The 23,057-nt window shown below is 36.5% G+C and overlaps 1 protein-coding gene across 1 annotated transcript in view; it reads left to right on the forward strand.

Moving 5' to 3' along the window:
• FAAH2 (fatty acid amide hydrolase 2) overlaps nucleotides 1-23,057 on the forward strand; it is a 216,202-nt gene that overhangs the window by 139,127 nt on the left and 54,018 nt on the right. The window contains exon 8 of the mRNA XM_004064273.4: nucleotides 14,489-14,608. Coding sequence (XP_004064321.1) covers nucleotides 14,489-14,608 — 120 coding nt within the window. The remainder of the gene's footprint in view (nucleotides 1-14,488; nucleotides 14,609-23,057) is intronic.

The following is a 23,057-nucleotide window of genomic DNA, read 5'->3' on the forward strand; positions in this document are numbered from 1 at the left end:
CTTTTTGTTGATGTTGATGCTATCCCTTCCGGTTTGTTAGTCTATTTTCTAACAGTCAGGCCCCTCTGCTGCAGGTCTGCTGGCATTTGCTGGAAGTCCACTCCAGACCCTGTTTGCCTGGTTATTGCCAGTGGAGGCTGCAGAACAGCAAAGATTGCTGCCTGTTTCTTTCCCTGGAAGCTTTCTTCCAGCAGGGCAACCTCCAGATGCCAGTCACATGTGTCCTGTATGGGGTGTCTGTCGACCCCTGCTTGGAGCTGTCTCCCAGTCTGGAGTCACAGCAGTCAGGGATACACTTGAGGAGGCAGTCTGTCTCTTAGCAGAGCTCTAGTGCTGTGCTGGGAGATCTGCTGCTCTCTTCAGAGTCAGCAGGCAGGAACTTTTAAGTCTGCTGAAGCTGGACCCACAGCCGCCCCTTCCCCCAGGTTCTCTATCTCAGGGAGATGGGAGTTTAATCTGTAAGCCGCTGACTGGGGCTGTTGCCTTTCTTTCAGAGATGCCCTTCCAAGAGAGGAGGAATCTAGAGACGCAGTCTGGCTACAGTGGTTTTGCTGAGCTGTGGTGGGCTCCACCCAGTTTGAACTTCCTGAGGGCTTTGTTTACACTGAGGGGAAAACCACTTACTCAAGCCTTAGTAAGTGTGGCCCTCCCTCCCCCCACCATGCCAGAGCATGCCCTATCGACTTCAGACTGCTGTACTTACAGTGAGAATTTCAAGCCAGTGGATCTTCACTTGCTGGGTTCCATGGGGGTGGAATTCAGTGAGCTAGACCACTTGTCTGCCTGGCTTCAGCCCTTTTTCCAGGGGAGAGAACAGTTCTGTTTTCCTAGTGTTCTAGGCGCCACTGGGCTTTGAGAAAAAACTCCTGCAGCTAGCTCAGTGTCTACCCAAACTGCTGCCCAGTGTTTTGCTTGAAGCCCAGGGCCCTGGTAGTGTAGGCACCTGAGGGAATCTCCTGGTCTGTGGGTTTTGAAGACTGTGGGAAAAGCGTGTTATCTGGGGCCGTATTGCACCATCCCTCATGGCACAGTCCCTTATGGCTTCCCTTGGCTAAGCGAGGGAGTTCCCTGACCCCTTGTGCATCCCAGGTGAGGTGACACCCCACCCTGCTTTGGCTCATCCTCCATGGGCTTCACCCACTGTCTAACCAGTCCCAATGAGATGAGCCGAGTACCTCGGTTGGAAATGCAGAAATCACCCACCTTCTGCGTTGATCTGGCTGGGAGCTGCAGACCAGAGCTGTTCCTATTTGACCATCCTGCCTGCCCCCTTTTATTCTTTCAAAGTATATATATTTTTTATTATTATTATACTTTAAGTTTTAGGGTACATGTGCACAATGTGCAGGTTAGTTACATATGTATACATGTGCCATGCCAGTGTGCTGCACCCATTAACTCGTCATTTAGCATTAGGTATATCTCCTAATGCTATCCTTCCCCCCTCCCCCCACCCAACAGTCCCCAGACTGTGATGATCCCCTTCCTGTGTCCATGTGTTCTCGTTGTTCAGTTCCCACCTATGAGTGAGAACATGCGGTGTTTAGTTTTTTGTCCTTGTGATAGTTTACTGAGAATGATGTTTTCCAATTTCATCCATGTCCCTACAAAGGACATGAACTCATCATTTTTTATGGCTGCATAGTATTCCATGGTGTATAGGTGCCACATTTTCTTAATCCAGTCTATCATTATTGGATATTTGGGTTGGTTCCAAGTCTTTGTTATTGTGAATAGTGCCACAATAAACATATATTTGCATGTGTCTTTATAACAGCATGATTTATAGTCCTTTGGGTATATACCCAGTAATGGGATGGCTGGGTCAAATGGTATTTCTAGTTCTAGTCCCTGAGGAATCGCCACACTGACTTCCACAATGGTTGAACTAGTTTACAGTCCCACCAACAGTGTAAAAGTGTTCCTATTTCTCCACATCCTCTCCAGCACCTGTTGTTTCCTGACTTTTTAATGATTGCCATTCTAACTGGTGTGAGATGGTATCTCATTGTGGTTTTGATTTGCATTTCTCTGATGGCCAGTGATGATGAGCATTTTTTCGTGTGTTTTTTGGCAGCATAAATGTCTTCTTTTGAGAAGTGTCTGTTCATATCCTTCGCCCACTTTTTGATGGGGTTGTTTGTTTTTTTCTTGTAAATTTGTTTGAGTTCATTGTAGATTCTGGATATTAGCCCTTTGTCAGATGAGTAGGTTGTGAAAATTTTCTCCCATTTTGTAGGTTGCCTGTTCACTCTGATGGTAGTTTCTTTTGCTGTGCAGAAGCTCTTGAGTTTAATTAGATCCCATTTGTCAATTTTGCCTTTTGTTGCCATTGCTTTTGGTGTTTTAGACATGAAGTCCTTGCCCATACCTGTGTCCTGAATGATAATGCCTAGGTTTTCTTCTAGGGTTTTTATGGTTTTAGGTCTAACGTTTAAGTCTTTAATCCATCTTGAATTAATTTTTGTATAAAGTGTAAGGAAAGGATCCAGTTTTAGCTTTCTACATATGGCTAGCCAGTTTTCCCAGCACCATTTATTAAATAGAGAATCCTTTCCCCATTTCTTGTTTTTCTCAGGTTTGTCAAAGATCAGATAGTTGTAGATACGTGGCATTCTTTCTGAGGGCTCTGTTCTTTTCCATTGATATATATCTCTGTTTTGGTACCGGTGCCATGCTGTTTTGGTTACTGTAGCCTTGTAGTATAGTTTGAAGTCAGGTAGCATGATGCCTCCAGCTTTGTTCTTTTGGCTTAGGATTGACTTGGCGATGTGGGCTCTTTTTTGGTTCCATATGAACTTTAAAGTAGTTTTTTCCAATTCTGTGAAGAAAGTCATTGGTAGCTTGATGGGGATGGCATCAAATCTCTAAATTACCTTGGGCAGTATGGCCATTTTCATGGTATTGATTCTTCCTACCCATGAGCATTGAACGTTCTTCCATTTGTTTGTATCCTCTTTCGTTTCATTGAGCAGTGGTTTGTAGTTCTCCTTGAAAAAGTCCTTCACATCCCTTGTAAGTTGGATTCCTAGGTATTTTATTCTCTTTGAAGTAATTGTGAATGGGTGTTCACTGATGGTTTGGGTCTCTGTTTGTCTGTTATTGGTGTATAAGAATGCTTGTGATTTTTGTACATTGATTTTGTATCCTGAGACTTTGCTGAAGTTGCTTATCAGCTTAAGGAGATTTTGGGCTGAGACAGTGTGGTTTTCTAGATATACAATCATGTCATCTGCAAACAGGGACCATTTGACTTCCTCTTTTCCTAATTGAATACCCTTTATTTCCTTCTCCTGCCTGATTGCCCTGGCCAGAACTTCCAACACTATGTTGAATAGGAGTGGTGGGTGAGAGAGGGCATCCCTGTCTTGTGCCCGTTTTCAAAGGGAATGCTTCCAGTTTTTGCCCATTCAGTATGATATTGGCTGTGGGTTTGTCATAGATAGCTCTTATCATTTTGAGATACGTCCCATCCATACCTAATTTATTGAGAGTTTTTAGCATGAAGAGTTGTTGAATTTTGTCAAAGGCCTTTTCTGCATCTATTGAGATAATCATGTGGTTTTTGTCTTTGGTTCTGTTTATTCTTGTACCAGTAATCAACCTGCATTATTTCCCCTTCCCAGTACTCTTCCCAGCCTCTGGTAATCAGCATTCTATTCATTACCTTCATAAGATTAACATTTTAGCTCCAACCCATGAGTGAAAACTATTATCAAGAAGCCACAAAGGTGTTTTTGGCCAGGTGAAGTGGCCCACACCTTTAATCCCAGCACTTTGGGAGGCCGAGGCAGGCGGATCACAAGGTCAGGAGTCTGAGACCAACCTAACCAACATGGTGATACCCCGTCTCTACTAAAAATACAAAAATTATCCAGGTGTGGTGGTGTGCGCCTGTAATCCCAGCTACTCTGCTGGGTGAGACCGGAGAGTTGCTTGAACCCAAGAGGTGGCGGTTGCAGTGACCCATAACATAATACCATAGACTGGGTTATTTACGCAACAGAAATTTATTTTTTCATAGTTCTAGAGGGTAGGAATCTGATATCACGGTGCCAGTATGGTCAGGTTTTGGGGAAGGCTCTCTTCCTGGCTTACAGATGGCCACCTTCTCACAAGGCTCAGGGAAATAGAATAAATACCTCTATCTTCTTCTTATAAGGCCACAATCCTATCATATTAAAGCCTCACTCTTATGATCTCATTAAATCTTAAAGACTATCTCTAGATACAGTCACATTAGGGGTTAGGACTGCGACATATAAATTTGGTGAAAGAAGGGACACAATCCAGTCCGTAGGAGTGAAAATGTGGTAATAGTGAATTTGTTGAGCATGGGTCCATTGACACACTTCATTTGCTGTGAAATGAGTTCCTTGATTAGAACAGGCATTATGATGGCGAAATAAAGCAATGTTTTCCCAATAAGTCTAGAGTAGTTGCTACTTCTTACCTACTAAATCCAATGAGAATTATGTTGCTGATTTAATGGACCAGTGCAATGCCTCGTGTAAAGAAAAGGCAAAGTCCTACAAACTAAATTATTGCAAGGAGCTGAGGAGTCCTGCTCCTGAGGTACGATATTGTACTGCTTGCTTTGTTAGCTGAAACAAACTGCTTCTGGCTGTCTTTACTAACAGACATAGGAAAAAAAAACATTCTTTTAGTCAATAGCTCTATACCAGATACCAGGGGATGTGTTAATTTGCTCTAGCAGTGAACCCACATTTGGCACAACAGCTGTTTGGAGTTATCATCTCATTAAGCTCACAATAATCCATTGTCATTCTCCAGGATCCATCTGTTTTCTGCACAGGCCAAATAGGAGATATGTGAGTTAAATGGGGATGTGATGGGAATTACCACCCCTGCGTCCTTTAAGTTCTTGATGGAACTGGTCTTTGCAATCCCTCCAGGAAGGCAGTACTGATTTTGGTTTACTATTTTCCTAGATAGGAGCAGTTTTAGTTGCTTCTATTTATCCTCTACCATGACAACAGCACTCACTCCATAGGTCAGGGAAGTGATGTGGGAATTCTGCCAGTTGCTGAGTATATCTATTTAAATTATGCACTGCAGAGCTGAGGAAATAATCGCAAGATGGTTTCATGGACTCACTGTACACGCTGTGAAATGAATGTCAGCTAAACCTATGATCTGATGATCTGACAGAGATTTTGTCTCTTCTGCCTGTCCACTGAGCTCAGGTTCACTCCATTGTTCCTTCTCTTCTGCTCCAGGAGGCCCAGGTGTCTATGCCATGGCCTCTGTCCCTCTGTGGCCTACAGGTGATAAAAGATTTGCAGGGAGGACACAAGGACACTCTGGGAGGCTGGAAATGATTATGGATTAGAGGCTTTGTTATCACACCACATCCACCTGAAAATAGCAAAATAGCAGGTAGAGAGTCACACTGTAAAATTTTATCCAAGAAGGAACATGAGAGCTGGACATAAAAGTGAAATAAACTTCAGAAACTTTAAAAATTTTAGCCAGCAGCAGCCCATGCTATGGGTGGGTCCAATGGAAATTTGTGAGTGAGTCACCAGTGTGTAAGAGGGGGAGAGAATTTCTCTCTGATACATATTTTCATTGGGAAACTGGGAAATCCAGGCCACGAGGGAGCTCCTTGATCCTACCAAGCACAGGATCTGACTTGGTGAGCCGTGAAGAGGCTATGAGGAGTGGCATTGGGAAGTGCTTTGTGTGCACTTCTATACTCTACCACTAATAGAAGGAGGACATTTCTAATCCTAACTCATAGAGAACTGCACGGAAATCTACTATCCAGAATGGGTGAAAGTCTCCGGTTTGGCAAGTCTCTGGACTGAGATTTGCAATCTAGTCTCATGTGGGGAAGGAGACTTCATGGACAGAACTGAGAGGTGAGTGTGGCATGGGCATGAGCTGCAGGTGCAGAAATTGGGAGCTCTTCCCTTGGCAGGACTAGACCAGCATGGATGTGGCCTGGGAGCCTCAGTTTTGTTCCAATCAGGGAGTTTGGCAGCCTGGGACAATTTAATGATCTGAAGACAAACTGCTTGTGTCTTGTCTGGCTGTTTTAGCTTGCTGCCAATGGTAGGTTGCAGGAGAGAGCTCCACCAGGTTGAGAGTGTGGAAGCAAGGTGGGACTCACTGCCACATGCTAGGGTTTGAATTCAAAGCTGCCCCTTTCTTCATGCATGCTCTTTGGCACAGCAGAGGTTCCTTCATTCCTTCCTGGAGCATTGCCCCAGTGGTGTTAGAATTGCTATCTAACTCCTGTCTGGGCTGGTGCTTGTGCCTGCCATTGGGGAGCCTAAGCATGGACTTGCCCAGCCCAGTCCCACTCAGCTTTGCCCCTTTCACCTGCCTTGGATACAGACAAAGGACCACGCCCCCAGGGAGCTCTATAGCCTAGCCCATTTTCTGAGATATCTGAGTATTTATCCTGGTAAACAAAGCTCAAGCTTGAACCCCACAGCCACGACCACAGCTGGCTGTCACCTGAAAGTACCACCTAATGAACAGGAGGTCAAACTGCATAGTCCATTACAACATCGGCCGACACAATAGCATAGCACTCAGAAAGGAGATATGATTTGTGTGACATCTGCTGCCTTCATTGCCCACACAACCCCAGCTACTCAGTAGGTCTTGAACCCACTTACCCACCTGGTACATTAAGACTACAATTGGCATTTGAGAAAGCCACCACACTGAGGCTATTTATGACTAAGGAAATTATACAAATTCTACACTACTCCCCTGCTACTCCAGTCAGTCCTTTTTTTGGTGTCCACCATTGAAGGACTTGAGGACAGGTTTGCCTCTTCAAATTCTGCACAGCATTACCCCATCTCTGGGGCGGAGCATAGAACCCAGGCCACTGGGCATTTCACAGACTACTCCATTGCTTGAGGCACAGGAGATCTTCTCCGTGTAAACAAAGACCCCTACTGCTACTGCCACAGCTGGCTGGCTCTTACCTGTAAGCAACACCTACAGCCCTGAAGTTTGAACTAAGCAACCCAATATACAATGAGCTGACACAAGCTTGAGGTATAGAGAAAAATATCTGGGAACTAGTCCCAGATAAACTTCCCAAGACCTCTGCCACCCCAGAGACACAGGAGAACATAAGCCTATTCACATATTCAGTATACTGCTACTACAACCAGCATTTGAGAAACACATTAAAACTGTCTATAACCAAGGAATTCTTATAGAGTGCTTACCACTAAAAACACTTAGAAGAAAAGCCAAACAACCCTACTCAACAAACATTATAGTCATATCTCCAAAGGGAATAAATATGGCCATTATAAGCAAAAGTAAATTTAAAAATAACAAGAGAAAACATCTCCAGATGAGGAGAAAGCAGTGTAACAATTCTGGAAATATGAAAAAATGTGGGTGTTATGACATTCCCAAACAAGCACACCAACTTGGTAGCAATGGATCCTAATCAAAATGAAATTTTTGAAATACCACATAAAGAATTCAAAACATTAATTTTAAAGATACTCAATGAAATCAAAGAGAAAGCTGAAAAGCAATACAAATATATAAAAAATCAATTAAGGATATAAGTGAGAAATTTACCAAAAAGATAGATATTAAAAAACAAAAAAATCTGAAAATAAAAAATTAAGAAAGGAATTACAACATACAATTAAAACCTTCAACAGTAGACTAGGCCAGGTAGAATAAAGAATCTCAGAACTTGAAGATAGGTCTTTCAAATTAATCCAGTCTGACAAGAAAAGAAATAATTTTTAAAAAAGCCTTCAAAAAGTTTGGAACTATGTAAAATCTCCAAACCTATGAATCATAGGTATTCCCAAGAGAGAATAAAAAACACAGCACGATTGCAAAATCTATTTGAAGAAATAGTTGAGAAAAGCTTCCCTAGTCTAGTAAAAGATCTAGATATCCAGATACAAGAGACTCAAGGAATTCTGGAAAAATTATTGCAAGAAAGTAATTACCATGGCATATAATAACCAGACTACAATTGAAGTGAAGGAAAAAATCCTAAAATTAGCAACAGAAACGCTTTGAGTCACCTATAAAGGAAAGCCCATCACATAAACAGCAGACTTCTCAGCAGAAACTTTATAAGCCTGAAGAAATTGAAGTTCTATTTCTAGAGTTCTTCATGAAAAAAAACACTTTTAAATACGAATTTTGAATCCTGCTATAATGTTTATAAATGAAGAAATGAAGTATTTTCTAGATGAACAAATGCTGAGTGAATTTATCATGTTCTACAGGAAATGCTGACAGAGTTCTAAATAAGGATAAAAAGGTCAATACTCTCCATCATAAGAGCACACAATAGTATAAAACTCACAGGCCAAAGAATATACGAAAAAACTAGATAACAATTAAGATTGTGACAGGAACAAAACGTGACACATCAATATCAGCCTTGAATGTGAATGAATTAAATACTCCACTTAAAAGACACGATTGGCAGAATAGATGTTAAAAACATGATCTATTATTTTATTCTTGAAAAAGACTCACCTTACTCATAAATACAATTATAGACTGAAGGTAATGGGTGAAGACAGATGTTCTGTGCAAACAGAAACCAAAAGTAAGCAAGAGTATCATATGTTTCATATGTTTATAACTGGCTTTTGTAATAAGGTGATACTGGCATCATAGAATGAGATAGAAATAATCCCTTCCATATTGATTTTATACCTATGTCAGTTAAAACTGGCTTTAAATCAAGAACAGTAAAAAAAGGTCAGTATATAATGATAAATGGATCAATTCAACAAGAAGATGTAATAAATCCTAAGTATATATGCACCCAGAATCATAAAACAAATATGACTAGAACTAAGGAAAGATATAGCAATACAATAATAGCTGGAGACTTCAACACTCCAGTGACAGCACTACGCAGATTATCAAGCCAGAAAAAGGAAAAACAAATGCAAGACTTAAACTGGACGTTAGACCAAGTAGACCTAATAGACATTTGAAGAACATTCTCAACAAATTCAGAATTCCTCCAATCGGCCCATGGAAAATTCTCCAGGATAGACCATATTTTAGGCCACAAAGCAAGCCTCAATAAGTTTTAAGAAATCAAACTTATAAAAAATATCTTCTCAGACCACAGTGGAATAAAACTAGAAATCAATTCCAAAAGGAACCCTTGAACTGTAAAAATACATGGAAATTAAACAACATGTTCCTGCATAATCTTTGAGTCAATGAAAAAATGTAGACATAAATTAAATAATATTTGAAACAAATGAAAATGGAAACAAAACATACCTAAACCTTTGTAATACAGCAGAACTGGTATTTACATGGAAGTTTATAATGTTAAATGCCTACATCAAAGTAATAAAAAGACTACAAATTAACAATCTACCATCACAACTCAATGAACCAGAAAATATGAACAAACCAAACCCAAATCTAGTAGAAGAAAAATAACAAACATCAGAGCAAAACTAAATGAAATTTAGAGCAAATAAACAATATTAAAAAGCAATGAAATGAAGTTTATTTAAAAAAATAATGAAAATTGACAGAACTCTCTCTAGAATAACCATGAGAAGAAGAGAGATGATTCAGATAAACACAATTGGAAATGAAAAAGGAGGCATTATAACTGATATCACAGAAACAAGATAACTAGAGAGTAGCATGAACAACTCTATGCTAATAAGCTAGAAAAACTAGAGGAAATGGATAAATTTCTGGAAACATACGACCTCCTAAGATTGAAACGGAAAAAAATGGAAATCATGAACAGATCAGAAATGAGTACTGAGATTGAGTAATAATAGTATTAAAAAACTTCCCAACAAAGAAAGGCCCAGGACCAAATGGATTTACAGCTCAATTCTACCCAATGTGCAAAGCAGAACTTATTCCAGTCCTACTGAAACAATTTAAAAAAAAATCAATATGGAAGGGATTGTTTCTATCTCATTCTATGATGCCAGTATCACCTTATTAACAAAGCCACTTATAAACATATGAAAATAGAAGAGAAAAGAAATCTACAAACCAATATCCCAGATAAACATAGATATGAAAATCCTCAACAAAATTTTAACTAACTGAATCCAACACCACATCAAAAGGATAATACATCATGATCAATTTGGTTTTATCCCAGAGATGAAAGGATGGTTCAACATACACAAATCAATAAAAGTAATTCACCACATAAACAGAATTAAAAGCAAAAGCCATATGATCATCTCCATAGATGCAGAAAAAAATTAATAGAATTCAGCATAACTTTATTATAAAAACTCTTTAAAAACTAGGCATAGAAGAAACATACCTCAAAGTGATAAAAACCGTATATAAGAAGCCCATAGCCAGCCTTATACTGAATGGGGAAAAGTTGAAAGCATTCTTTCTAAAAACTGAAACAAGACAAAAATGCCCATTTTCACTGCTCCTTTTCAACGTAATACTGGCAGGTGTAGCCAGGGCAGTCAGGCAAGAGAAAGAAATAAAAGCCCTCTGAATTTAAAAAGAAGTCAAATTATTTCTGTTTGCTGATAATATGACCTTATACATAGAAAACTTTAAGGACTCTACCCAAAAGACTCCTAGATTTGATAAATGAATTCAGTAAAGTTTCAGGATACAAAATCAATGTACAAAAATTACTATTTACCAGTAATAATCAAGCTTAGAACCAAATCAAGTTGTCAGTTTGTTAGCATTTACAATAGCTGTAAAAATAAAATATCTGGAATGCATTTAACCAAGGAAGTGAAAAATACCTACAAGGAAAACTATCAAACACTGATTAAAGGAATTTGAGATGACACAAATAAATTGAAAAAATCTTATGCTCTTGAATAAGAGGAATGAATATCATTAAAATGGCTATATTATCTAAAGCAATCTACAGATTCATTTCAATTCTCATCAAAATACCAATGTAATTTTGCACAGAATTAGAAAAAAATCACCATATTCATATGGAACCACAAAAGAGCTTGCATAGCCAAAGCAATCCTATGCAAAAGGAACTAAGGCAGATGCATCACATTACCTAATTTCAAATTATATTACAAAGCCATAGAAACTACAACAGCATGGTGTTGGTATAAAAATAGACACATAGATCAAAAGAACAGAAGAGAGAACCCAGAAATTAAGCCACATAACTACAGCCAACTGGTCTTCGATAAAGTCAACAAAAGATAGGCTGTGAAAACAACATCCTATTCAAAAAGGGTTCTTGGAAAATTAGGTGGCCATACACAGAAGAATAAATCTGGACCTGTATCTCTCACCATATGCAAAAATTATCACAATTGTATTAAAGGCTTAAGTGTAAGACCAAAACTATGAAAATACAGGAAGAAAAAAGGGAAAACTATTCTGAACATCATTTTTGGCAAAGACATCATGACAAAGACCTTAAAAACAAATGCACAATACCAAAAATAGACAAATGGGACTTAAACTAAAGTGCTTCTTTACAACAAAAGAAATTATCAACAAAATAAACAGACAACGTGCAGAATGGAATAAACTATTTACAAACAATACATCCAATAAAATATTAATAACTAGGTTCCACAAAGAACTCAGACATCTCAACAACAACAAATAATTCTGCCAAGGCCAGGTGCAGTGGCTCACGCCTGTAATCCCAGCACTTTGGAAGGCCGAGGTGGGCAGATCACGAGGTCAGGAGATCGAGACCACCCTGTCCAACACGGTGAAACCCCATCTCTACTAAAAATACAAAAAAAAAAAAAAAATTAGCTGGGCGTGGTGGCGGGTGCCTGTAGTCCCAGCTACTTGGGAGGCTGAGGCAGGAGAATGGCATGAACCTGGGAGGTGGAGCTTGCAGTGAGCCCAGATGACGCCACTACACTCCAGCCTGGGCCATAGAGTGAGATTCCATCTCAAAAAAAAAAAAAAAATTACTGCTAAAATGTAGGCAAATGGCATAAACAGACTTTTTCAAAAGAAGGCATACAAATGGCCAACAAACACATAAAAAACTGCTTAACATTATTAATCAATGAAATGCAAATTAAAATTTTGATTACCTATTGTATTACACCACAGTAGCTATTACTAAGAAGTCAAAAAATAACAGATACTGGCAAGTATGGAGAAAAAAGGAAGCACTCATAAGCTTTAGTAGGAATATTAATGAATATAACTTGTAATTAATACAATACATAGGGTTCTCAAAGAATTAAAAATAGAACTACCATTCTATGCAATAATTCCACTACTGGTTATCTACCCAAAGGGAAATAAATTTTATACAAAAGGATATCTACACTCATGTGTTTATACCAGCATTATTCACAATAGAAAAGATATAGAATCAACTAAACTGTCAATCAATGGATTATCAGATAAAGAAAATGTGGTGTATATATACAATGGATTGTATTCAGCCATTAAAAAAGAGAATAAAGTCATTTTTTTTTTCCCGGCAACATCGATGGTACTGGAGGCCATTGTCTTAAGTGAATGGTTTGGAAACAGAAAGGCAAATACCACATATTTTCACTTATAAGCGAGAGCTAAATAATGTATAGAACTGGACATAAGGAGTAAAATAATAGACACTGGAGACTCAAAAGGATGGGAGGGATCAGAGGGGGTGAAGGATGAACAATTACTTAGCGGATACAATGTACATTATTAGGTTGATGGCTACACTGAAACCCCAGACTTCACCATTATGCAATATATTCATGTAACAAAACTACTTCCTCCTAAATTATATATATTAAAACAAAAACAAAAACCTCTATTGTTCACCTGACCTCCATAAGCCACTATTCTGATTGTAGACTATAGTGTCATTTTAGGTCTCCTGGCATTAGTATCAGTTCAGGACCTGTGTCCAATATTCTCCAAAACTTCTGATTATTTTTCCCTAATTATTCCATGCCATAATTTATTTTGGGGAAAGCTGTGAGAAAGATTGACATTATATGTTGTTGGGCGTGTGGTGGGATGCTTCTTCCAGGGGACCCATTCTTCCCTTCATTCAAGGGTTGTGAGTCTGTAAACTGGCTCAAGCCTGGGAATTGATTGAAGGGCCATGACACTGTTTTATGTTACAAGCTAGAATTTTGTTCAGTTGGCCTAGGACTCCTCTGCTTATACAGATTTAGTAAGAATATAATGGACTTATTATGTGTCTCACTACTAGAAACATGATTAACTAACAATGTCATAGGTCTGTATCAGTCAGATTATTCTGATTGCTGCTTTGACTCTTCTGCTTATGTAGTTTTTGTCAGTTAAGTGCTGCCACTTTTCCCCTGCCACTTGGGAATCCAATTATTTATATTAAATTTATTTTTTTTAGTTTAATGGTATCAATCCTTGTAATTTCTGACCTACAGAGAAAAGTGATCTTCAAAGACGATAGGGTTCCCACAAAAATTTATTTCTCGTAATTGTGGCTAAGAATTGTTCTCAGTACTCTCCCAAGGTGGGGGAGAAGGTCTTAAATGATAAATGTCGCTAAGAATTTGGATTCTTTCCTCTACAGTATGTCAAGGCAGGACTGGAATTTCAACTTCATTTAGTGTAGGACACCTTTTGGTCTATGTGTTTCTAAACTGTTTTTAGAGTATTTTCTGACACACTGAGCTGCAACACTAAATCGAGACTCTCTCCTTCTTGGGCTCATATCAATACATTTGGCCCGTTTCAGGTTTGTGTTTCTTCCACAATTATCCGTACTTTTAATATCCATTGTCATACGTATTCCCTGGATTTATGTCTATATAAATTAGAAAAATAAACATGACCTGACAAGACTTGAGTCTAGTTATAGGTCTAGAAGCAAAGAAGGGTGGTATGGTGGGTCCTAACAATGATCAGCAGTGTCTTACTTCTGCTTCTTCTCAGAGCTTAAGTTGTATTTTATTTCGCTGCATGTAATCTCTTGCTCACAGGTACCCAGATATCTGCAGTAACCCAGCAATCCATTTGTGCAATAGCTTCCACCACTGCTTTAAGCATTTTCCAGCCTACAGTCTAAACTATGCTATCATTCCAGTTAGTATTCCAAGTCAGAAAAGACAAAACAGTCCCTCAGACTGTCCCCAGAGAAGCTAGAACTTTACAAGCAAGTTCCATTCATATTCTTTCATTCCAATGGAGGAACCAATAATTTGATGGATTCTTTCAGACACTCAGTGCTGTGTTAGAGAGGGAGTGGGACAAGGGCAAGCAGAAATGACATGAAATTTTCTAGCATTTTGAGTGTAGTTTTTTTTTTTTTTTTTAGGCATTTCCTTGGTTGCTTCAGCTTCTTAGCTTGTTTCTAGAGTTCTCACAAAACTACTTTGCGCTATATATTTTGGGGTGTTTTGTTTTTGTTTGTTTGTTTTTTTGGTGTTTCCACGGGGCAATGAGGGCCTGGCGCTTTCTGGTCTGCCATCTTGCTGATGTCACTCTTCAGTAGTATCTCGTCTTCTCATCATGTTTGTCTGTTTTTATATCTTTCTTTTATAAGGTTGTGGTTCACCTTGAAACTATTCTAGGAGCCTCAGTTCAACATGTTAAACTGAAGAAAATGAAGTACTCTTTTCAGTTGTGGATCGCAATGATGTCAGCAAAGGGACATGATGGGAAGGTATGTTTACCTCTTTCTTTACTTACTTTTTTCTTTGTGTAAACATTTATTGAGCTTCTATTGTGGTCCATATGTTAGAGGTGTAGAGAAAAGAAACTCATGAAAAAAATAAGTAAAATAGTAAAATATTTAAAGAAAGCACAGTTTGGTGAATGCCTATACGGAATAGGCATATATGCTATTCACAGAGAGTGTGCCCATTCCTATATGGAAATCAGTGAAGGCTTCTTGATGGAGGAGTTGCAGTCTCCCAAATCTTGAATGATTTGGAAACCTTAACCAGGTAGAGAAGAGATAAAGATTATGCCAGGCAGAGGGGAAACCACGGCATGAACAAGGACACAGGGGAATGAAGCCAATCTTAGTATGTTGTATGCTAGGTACTCAGAACATGTAGGTTTCAATAAAGCATTAAGTGATTAGGTAACTTCAGTTGTCAAGTTCCACCTTTACCTTCCCCCTGAGATGTTTTAAAAATACATGTACAGAGCTATCTGCCCATCTCCTGTTTATTTTTCCCTTCCTTTTCATATCTGCTATGATTAGAAGCTGATACAGGTACTTGTGAAAGAAGCTTCCCTTATGCCAGGTTTTTTCAGGCTTGCTGAAGACTTTTAATATGAACACTTTGAGAAATATAAGATAAATTCAACATTCTGGAGAATTTAACTTTTGTGAATATAGGAATGTTTTCTGCCAATGGGAATATTTGTGTTAGAGCATGACACATCCAAATTTGAAGTGCAGGCTACCTCCTAGTTTTGTTATCTTGGGCAAGTTACTTAGCTATTCTGCAGTTTACTCATACATAAAATTAAGCTATTGATACCCATTTTACAGCTTTATTTTGTGGATTAACAATATTTTTTATAAGGTATCTCACATACAATAGCCCTTCCATAAGGCAGAACTCACACGACCCTCTCTACCTTAAAAAAAAAAAAGTCACTTTTAAAATTTTTTCAAATACCCAGTTTTCTTTGCAGAAACACTTTGGAAATCTCTCAGAACAAAACGTTTGTAAAAATTCACAAGGGGAGGATGTTTGGCTCTGAGATGAAAGTTTATAATCAGAACTTTAGATCAAAACTAAAGCTGAAACCAAAAACAAAAAGTTTATTTTGAGTTGACTTCCAGAAGACACTGTCTTGTAATTTGGATAAACTGTTAACATACATGCTGACTGTCAAAACTGGTCCTGTAATTACAAATCTGGAAAGAAAAAGAGGGGGGAAATGTCTGCTCTCCTCTTACTTTGAATTATGATACCAGATTTAGAGCTGGGATTACGATGCCAGATGTGGCCATTTTCTAACCCATACTTTTTATGTTAATGTAGCTCTTTTTTAATTACAAACCTAATTTAAAATTTTTAAATTTTGTGACTACATAATAGTTGTATGTATTTATGGGGTATATGAGATGTTATGACACATACATACAATGTGTAGTTATGAAATCTGTAACTGAAGTATCCAACAGTTTAAACATTTATTATTTCTTTGTGGTGTAACTTTCCAATTCCACTCTCTTAATTGCTTTATAATATACAACAAAGTACTTTAAACTATAGTCACCCAATTGTGCTATCAAATACTAGACCTTATTCCTTCTCTTTTTATACTCAATAATCATCCTCACTTCTCTTGCAGTTTCTTGTGCATTTGCACTATAACATTTATTTCTTTTTATACTATCTCTTAAAAAATGATTGTAGTTATTATCATAATCTTATCTTCAAGAGCAAAATTCCACACTCAATGAAAGTAAATTCAAAAATAAGAACAATCCCCTATTCCCCTGGTTGCTCAGAAATCAATGTATAGATGCAGAAAGCCTGAAAAAGAAATGTACTATAACACTCTCAAATTAAAACAATAATTCTTCAGCAATAGACTCTGTGCAAAAGAAATCTTCAAAATGCCAGATAAGGAAATCAAAATATTGACTTTAAAAAGGCTTAATGAAATTAAATAGATTTTTTTTTTTTTTGAGACAGAGTCTCACTGTTGCCTAGGCTGGATTGCAGTGGTGCAATCTTGGCTTACTGCAACCTCTGCTTCCCTTGTTTAAGCGATTCTCCTGCCTCAGCCTCCTGAATAGCTGGGGCTACAAGCACATGCCACAACACTTGGCTAATTTTTGTATTTTTAGTAGAGATGGGGTTTCACCATTTTTGGCCAGGCTAGTCTCAAACTCCTGACCTCAGGTGATCCAATCATGCTGGCCCCTAAAGTGCTGGGATTACAGGCATGAGCCACCACACCTGGACCTTAAATGGAAATTTGTAAAGCAATACAAATATATTAGAATATCAATTTAGGCTGTTAATATGAAATTTACTAAGAAGGTAGATTTTCTAAAAAAAGTAATAATAACGGAAATTTTGGAACTTATAAATTCATTGAAGGGTTTACAAAAACATTTCAAAGACCAAGCAGAAGGAAGACTCTCAAAATATGAAGACACATCTTTTGAAGTAATCCAATCAAACAAAAATAAAGACAAATGAACAAAGCCCTTAAGATGAGTGTGCAAAAATAACAATACTTACAATTTGTTGGTATTACTGATGTAGAAAGAAAGATTAAAAATAAGTTTAGAAATCCTATTTAAGAAAATTATTTATGGAAGCATCTCAAGTGTAGCAAGAGATTTAGACATCCAGATACAGTAGTCCCAGCAATCCAAGACAAATACATTGCAAAAGGCATATTAAATAAGAATATCTAAAGTCAACATAAAAGAAATACTTCTATGATCAGCAAGAAAAATGCATCTAGTCACCTATGAAAGAAACCCCATCAGACTAAGAATGAGCTTCTTAGCAGAAACTTCGCAGGTCAGAAGAAAATGGAATGGGATTTACAAATTGCTGAAAGAAAAAAATACAATACAAATGTTTATATCTAGCATGATTAAGCTTCATAAATGAAGGAGAAATAAAGTCTTTTCCAGACAAGCAATTGCTGAGGGAATTTATCACCACTAGAACAGACTTAAAACAAATGCTCAAAAATGTCCTTGACATGGAAATAAAAGGTATATGTTCATGATTATGATAACTCATTAACATATAAAACTCCATGATATTATAAAACAATCACATAAAGAAGGAAGAAAAGTCAAGTTGTTAACACAACAAAATTTCACCAAACCATAAAGACAGAGAAAAAGAAACAAACAATGTATAAAACAACTGAAAAGATGTAGTGACCTGACAGAAAATAAACCTCATATATAAATGTTAACCTTGAACTGAAATGGATTAAATAATCTTCTAAAGAGAGATAGATTGGCAGAAAATATAAGAAACATGATCCATCTAAATGCTGCTTCCAAGAAATTCACCTTCTCTGTAAATACATACATAGACTGAGAGAAAAGGGTTGAAAAAAGATATTTTATGGAAATAGAAACTAAAAGAGAGTAGGAATAGCTTTACCTATACTAGATATAGCAGATATTAAATTAAAAAGTTAAAAAAGACAAATAAGGTCATTGTATAATGATAAAAGGATCAATGCAACAGGAGGATATAACATTATTCAGTATATATACACTCAGTACTGGAGCAACCAGATTCATAAAACAAATATTACTACATCTAATGAGAGAGGTGGAAAATAATACAATAATAGTGTGGGACTTCAACTGCACACTCACAGCATTAGACATCATTAAGACGGGAAATCAACAAAGAAATATTGAACTTATTTGGACTTTAGGTGCAATAGACCTAACACACTTTGACAGAAAAGTCTACTCAACAACTGTGAAATGTACATTTTTTTCACATAAGCACATGGAACATACTCCAAGATAGACCATGTATGACCTTGTATAGACCTTGTATTTTAGGCCACAAAACAAGTCTCAGTGAATGTTTTAACATTAAAAACCTATCAAGAATCTTCTCAGACCACGCTTGAATAAAACTGAATATCACTACTTTTGGGAACTTTGGAAACTATACAAATACATGGAAATCAAACATGTTCCTTAATGATTATTGTGTCAATGAAGAAATTAAGGTGGAAATTATAGCAATTTTTGAAACAAATGAAAAGGAAAACACAACACATCAAATTCTGTGGGACACAGAAAAAGGAGTTCCCGAAGGGATGTTCATAGTATTAAATGCCTATACTAAAAAAGTAGGAACATTACAAATTAACAACCTAACGGTGGACTGCCATGAACTAGAAACACAAGAACAAACTAAACCGAAAAGTGGCAGAAGAAAATGAGTTAAAAAAAAAAAAATTCTAGTAGAACTAAGTAAAATAGAGACCAAAAAGGAAAGGTAGAAGTACAAAGGGTCACTAAAACAGGAAGTGTTGGTTCTTAAAAAAGGTAAACAAAATAATCCACTATCCAGATTAATCATGAAAAAAAGAGAGATTACAACAAAATCAGAAATGAAAAAAGAGAGATTACAACAAAATCAGAAAAGCAAAAGAAGAAATTGTAAATGACATCACAGAAATACAAAGATTCTTAAAATTTATTATTAAGAACTCTACTTCCACAAACAAGAAAACCTAGAGGAAATAAATTAAATTCTGGAAACATGCAAACTCCTGTTTGAATCAGGAGGGAATAGAGAACCTGAGCAGACCTATAATGAATAGCAACATTGAATCAGTAATAAACAATTTTTAACAAAGGAATCTCAGAACTAAATGGATTTTCCATACACACAAAGAAGAATAAACAGTTCTTCTGAAATTGTTCCAAAAGTTCAAAGAGGAGAGAATTCTTCATAACTCATTCCATGACACCACTATCACCCTGATACCAAAACCATACAAGAACACAACAACCACAGAAAAACTACAGATCAGTAGTCCTGAAGAGCATAGATGCAAAAATCCTCAGCAAAATACTAGAAAACCAAATTCAACAGCATATCAAAAAGATAATATGCCATTAACAAGTGGGTTTTATATTAGGAATATAAGGATGGTTTAACATATACAAATCAATAAAAGTGATATATTACATAAAAAAAAATAACAAAACCATAAAATTATCTCAATAGATGCAGGAAAAGCATTTAATAAAATTTAGAATCTTTTTATGATAAACAGTCTCAACAATCTAGGCATAAAATGAACGTATCTCAATGTAATAAAGTCCACATACAACAAACCCAAATCTAATATCACACTGAATGGAGAAAAGTTGAAAGCATTTCCTCTAAGAACTAGAACAAGACAAGGATGCCCACTTTCACCACTCCTATTCAACACAGTACTGAAAGTCCTAGCCAGAGCAATCTGGCTAAAGAAAGAAATAAAAGATATCCAAACTGGAAAAGAGGAAGTGAAATTTTTTCCTGTTATCTGACTATATAATCTTATATCTTGGAAAACCTAAAGACTCCAAAAAAAAAAAATCCCCTAGAATTGATAAAAGAATTCAGTAAAGTTTCAGGATACAAAATACATGTATAAAAACAAGTAGCATTTTTTTACACCAATAAAAGTGTAGCTGAGAATAAAATCAACAATGCAATTACATTTATAATAGTTACAAAAAATAAATTAAGTAGAACTCCTTGTTAAGAAGATGAAATATATATAATGTATATATTACATATAAATATAATATAATATATTTATATATATTTATATATTATATATATTATTTATATTATTTATATTTATAATTATATTTTGATATAATTATATATTATATATTATATATGTTATAATTATATTTATATTTTTTAATTATATAATATATAAATATAATATGTACTTTTACTGATATATATCTGTACACATATATACATACGTATATGTATACACATATATACATACGTATATGTATACACATATATACATACGTATATACATACATATATGTGTACACATATATACATATGTATATGTATACACATATATACATATATACATAAGTATATGTATATACATATATACGTATATATGTATATACATACATACATGTGTACGTATGTATCGTCCAATGTATTGAATTGTGTATATATATACACATGTATATATATTTGTGTATATATATATATACACACATATACACAGTAGTTTGTAGTTTTACTGATATCTATATCTTTATCACTATATATATCAGTATATATAGATATAAGTATATATAGATAGATAGATATAGATATAGATATAGATATCAGTAAAACTACAAACTACTGATCTAAGAAAAAGTAGATGGGACAAATAAATGGAGAAACATCCCATGCTATTGGATTGGAAGAATTAATATATACAAAATTATATATATATATATCAGTAAAACTACAAAATACTGATGAAAGAAAAAGTAGATGACACAAATAAATGGAGAAACATCCCATGCTATTGGATTGGAAAAATTAATATAAACAAAATTACCATACTGCTCTAAGCAATCTACAGATTTAATACTTTTCCTATCATAACATCAGTGTCATTTTTTCTAAGAATTAGAAAACATTCTTTTTTTATTTTTATTTTTATTTCTATTATTGTTATACTTTAAGTTTTAGGGTACATGTGCACAATGTGCAGGTTTGTTACATATGTATACATCTGCCATGTTGGTGTGCTGCACCCATTAATTCGTTATTTAACATTAGGTGTATCTCCTAATGCTATCCCTCCCCCCTCCCTGCACTCCACAACAGTCCCCAGAGTGTGATGTTCCCCTTCCTGTGTCCATGTGTTCTCATTGTTCAATTCCCACCTATAAGTGAGAACATGCGGTGTTTGGTTTTTTGTCCTTGTGATAGTTTGCTGAGAATGATGGTTTCCAGTTTCATCCATGTCCCTACAAAGGACATGAACTCATCATTTTTTATGGCTGCATAGTATTCCATGGTGTATAGGTGCCACATTTTCTTAATCCAGTCTATCATTTTTGGACATTTGGGTTGGTTCCAAGTCTTTGCTATTGCGAATAGTGACACAATAAACATACGTGTGCATGTGTCTTTATAGCAGCATGATTTATAATCCTTTGGGTATATACCCAGTAATGGGATGTCTGGGTCAAATGGTATTTCTAGTTCTAGATCCCTGAGGAATCGCCACACTGACTTCCACAATGGTTGAACTAGTTTACAGTCCCACCAACAGTGTAAAAGTGTTCCTATTTCTCCACATCCTCTCCAGCACCTGTTGTTTCCTGACTTTTTAATGATTGCCATTCTAACTGGTGTGAGATGGTATCTCATTGTGGTTTTGATTTGCATTTCTCTGATGGCCAGTGATGATGAGCATTTTTTCATGTGTTTTTTGACTGCATAAATGTCTTCTTTTGAGAAGTGTCTGTTCATATCCTTCGCCCACTTTTTGATGGGGTTGTTTGTTTTTTTCTTGTAAATTTGTTTGAGTTCATTGTAGATTCTGGATATTAGCCCTTTGTCAGATGAGTAGGTTGCAAATTTTTCTCCCATTTTGGAGGTTGCCTGTTCACTCTGATGGTAGTTTCTTTTGCTGTGCAGAAGCTCTTTAGTTTAATTAGATGCCATTTGTCATTTTTGGCTTTTGTTGCCATTGCTTTTGGTGTTTTAGACATGAAGTCCTTGCCCATGCCTATGTCCTGAATGGTATTGCCTAGGTTTTCTTCTAGGGTTTGTATGGTTTTAGGTCTAACATGTAAGTCTTTAATCCATCTTGAATTAATTTTTGTATAAGGTGTAAGGAAGGGATCCAGTTTTAGCTTTCTACATATGGCTAGCCAGTTTTCCCAGCACCATTTATTAAATAGGGAATCCTTTCCCCATTTCTTGTTTTTGAAACATTTCTTGTGAGGTTTGTCAAAGATCAGGTGGTTGTAGATATGTGGCATTATTTCTGAGGGCTCTGTTCTGTTCATTGATCTATGTGTCTGTTTTGGTACCAGTACCATGCTGTTTTGGTTACTGTAGCCTTGTAGTATAGTTTGAAGTCAGGCAGTGTGATGCCTCCAGCTTTGTTCTTTTGGCTTAGGATTGACTTGGCGATGTGGGCTCTTTTTTGGTTACATATGAACTTAGAGTAGTTTTTTCCAGTTCTGTGAAGAAAGTCATTGGTAGCTTAATGGGGATGGCATTGAATCTATAAATTACCTTGGGCAGTATGACCATTTTCAAAATATTGATTCTTCCTATCCATGAGCATGGAATCTTCTTCTATTTTTTTGTGTACTCTTTTATTTCGTTGAGAGGTGGTTTGTAGTTCTCCTAGAAGAGGTCCTTCACATCCCCTGCAGGCTGGATTCCTAGGTATTTTATTCTCTTTGAAACAATTGTGAATGGGAATTCACTCACGATTTGGCTCTCTGATTGTCTGTTTTTGGTGTATAGGAATGCTTGTGATTTTTGTACATTGATTTTGTATCCTGAGACTTTGCTGAAGTTGCTTATCAGCTTAAGGAGATTTTGGGCTGATAGGATGGAGTTTTCTAAATATACAGTCATGTCATCTGC

The sequence above is a fragment of the Gorilla gorilla genome, chromosome X (genome assembly GCF_029281585.2).
Source record: "Gorilla gorilla gorilla isolate KB3781 chromosome X, NHGRI_mGorGor1-v2.1_pri, whole genome shotgun sequence".
NCBI classification, from domain to species: Eukaryota; Metazoa; Chordata; class Mammalia; order Primates; family Hominidae; genus Gorilla; species Gorilla gorilla.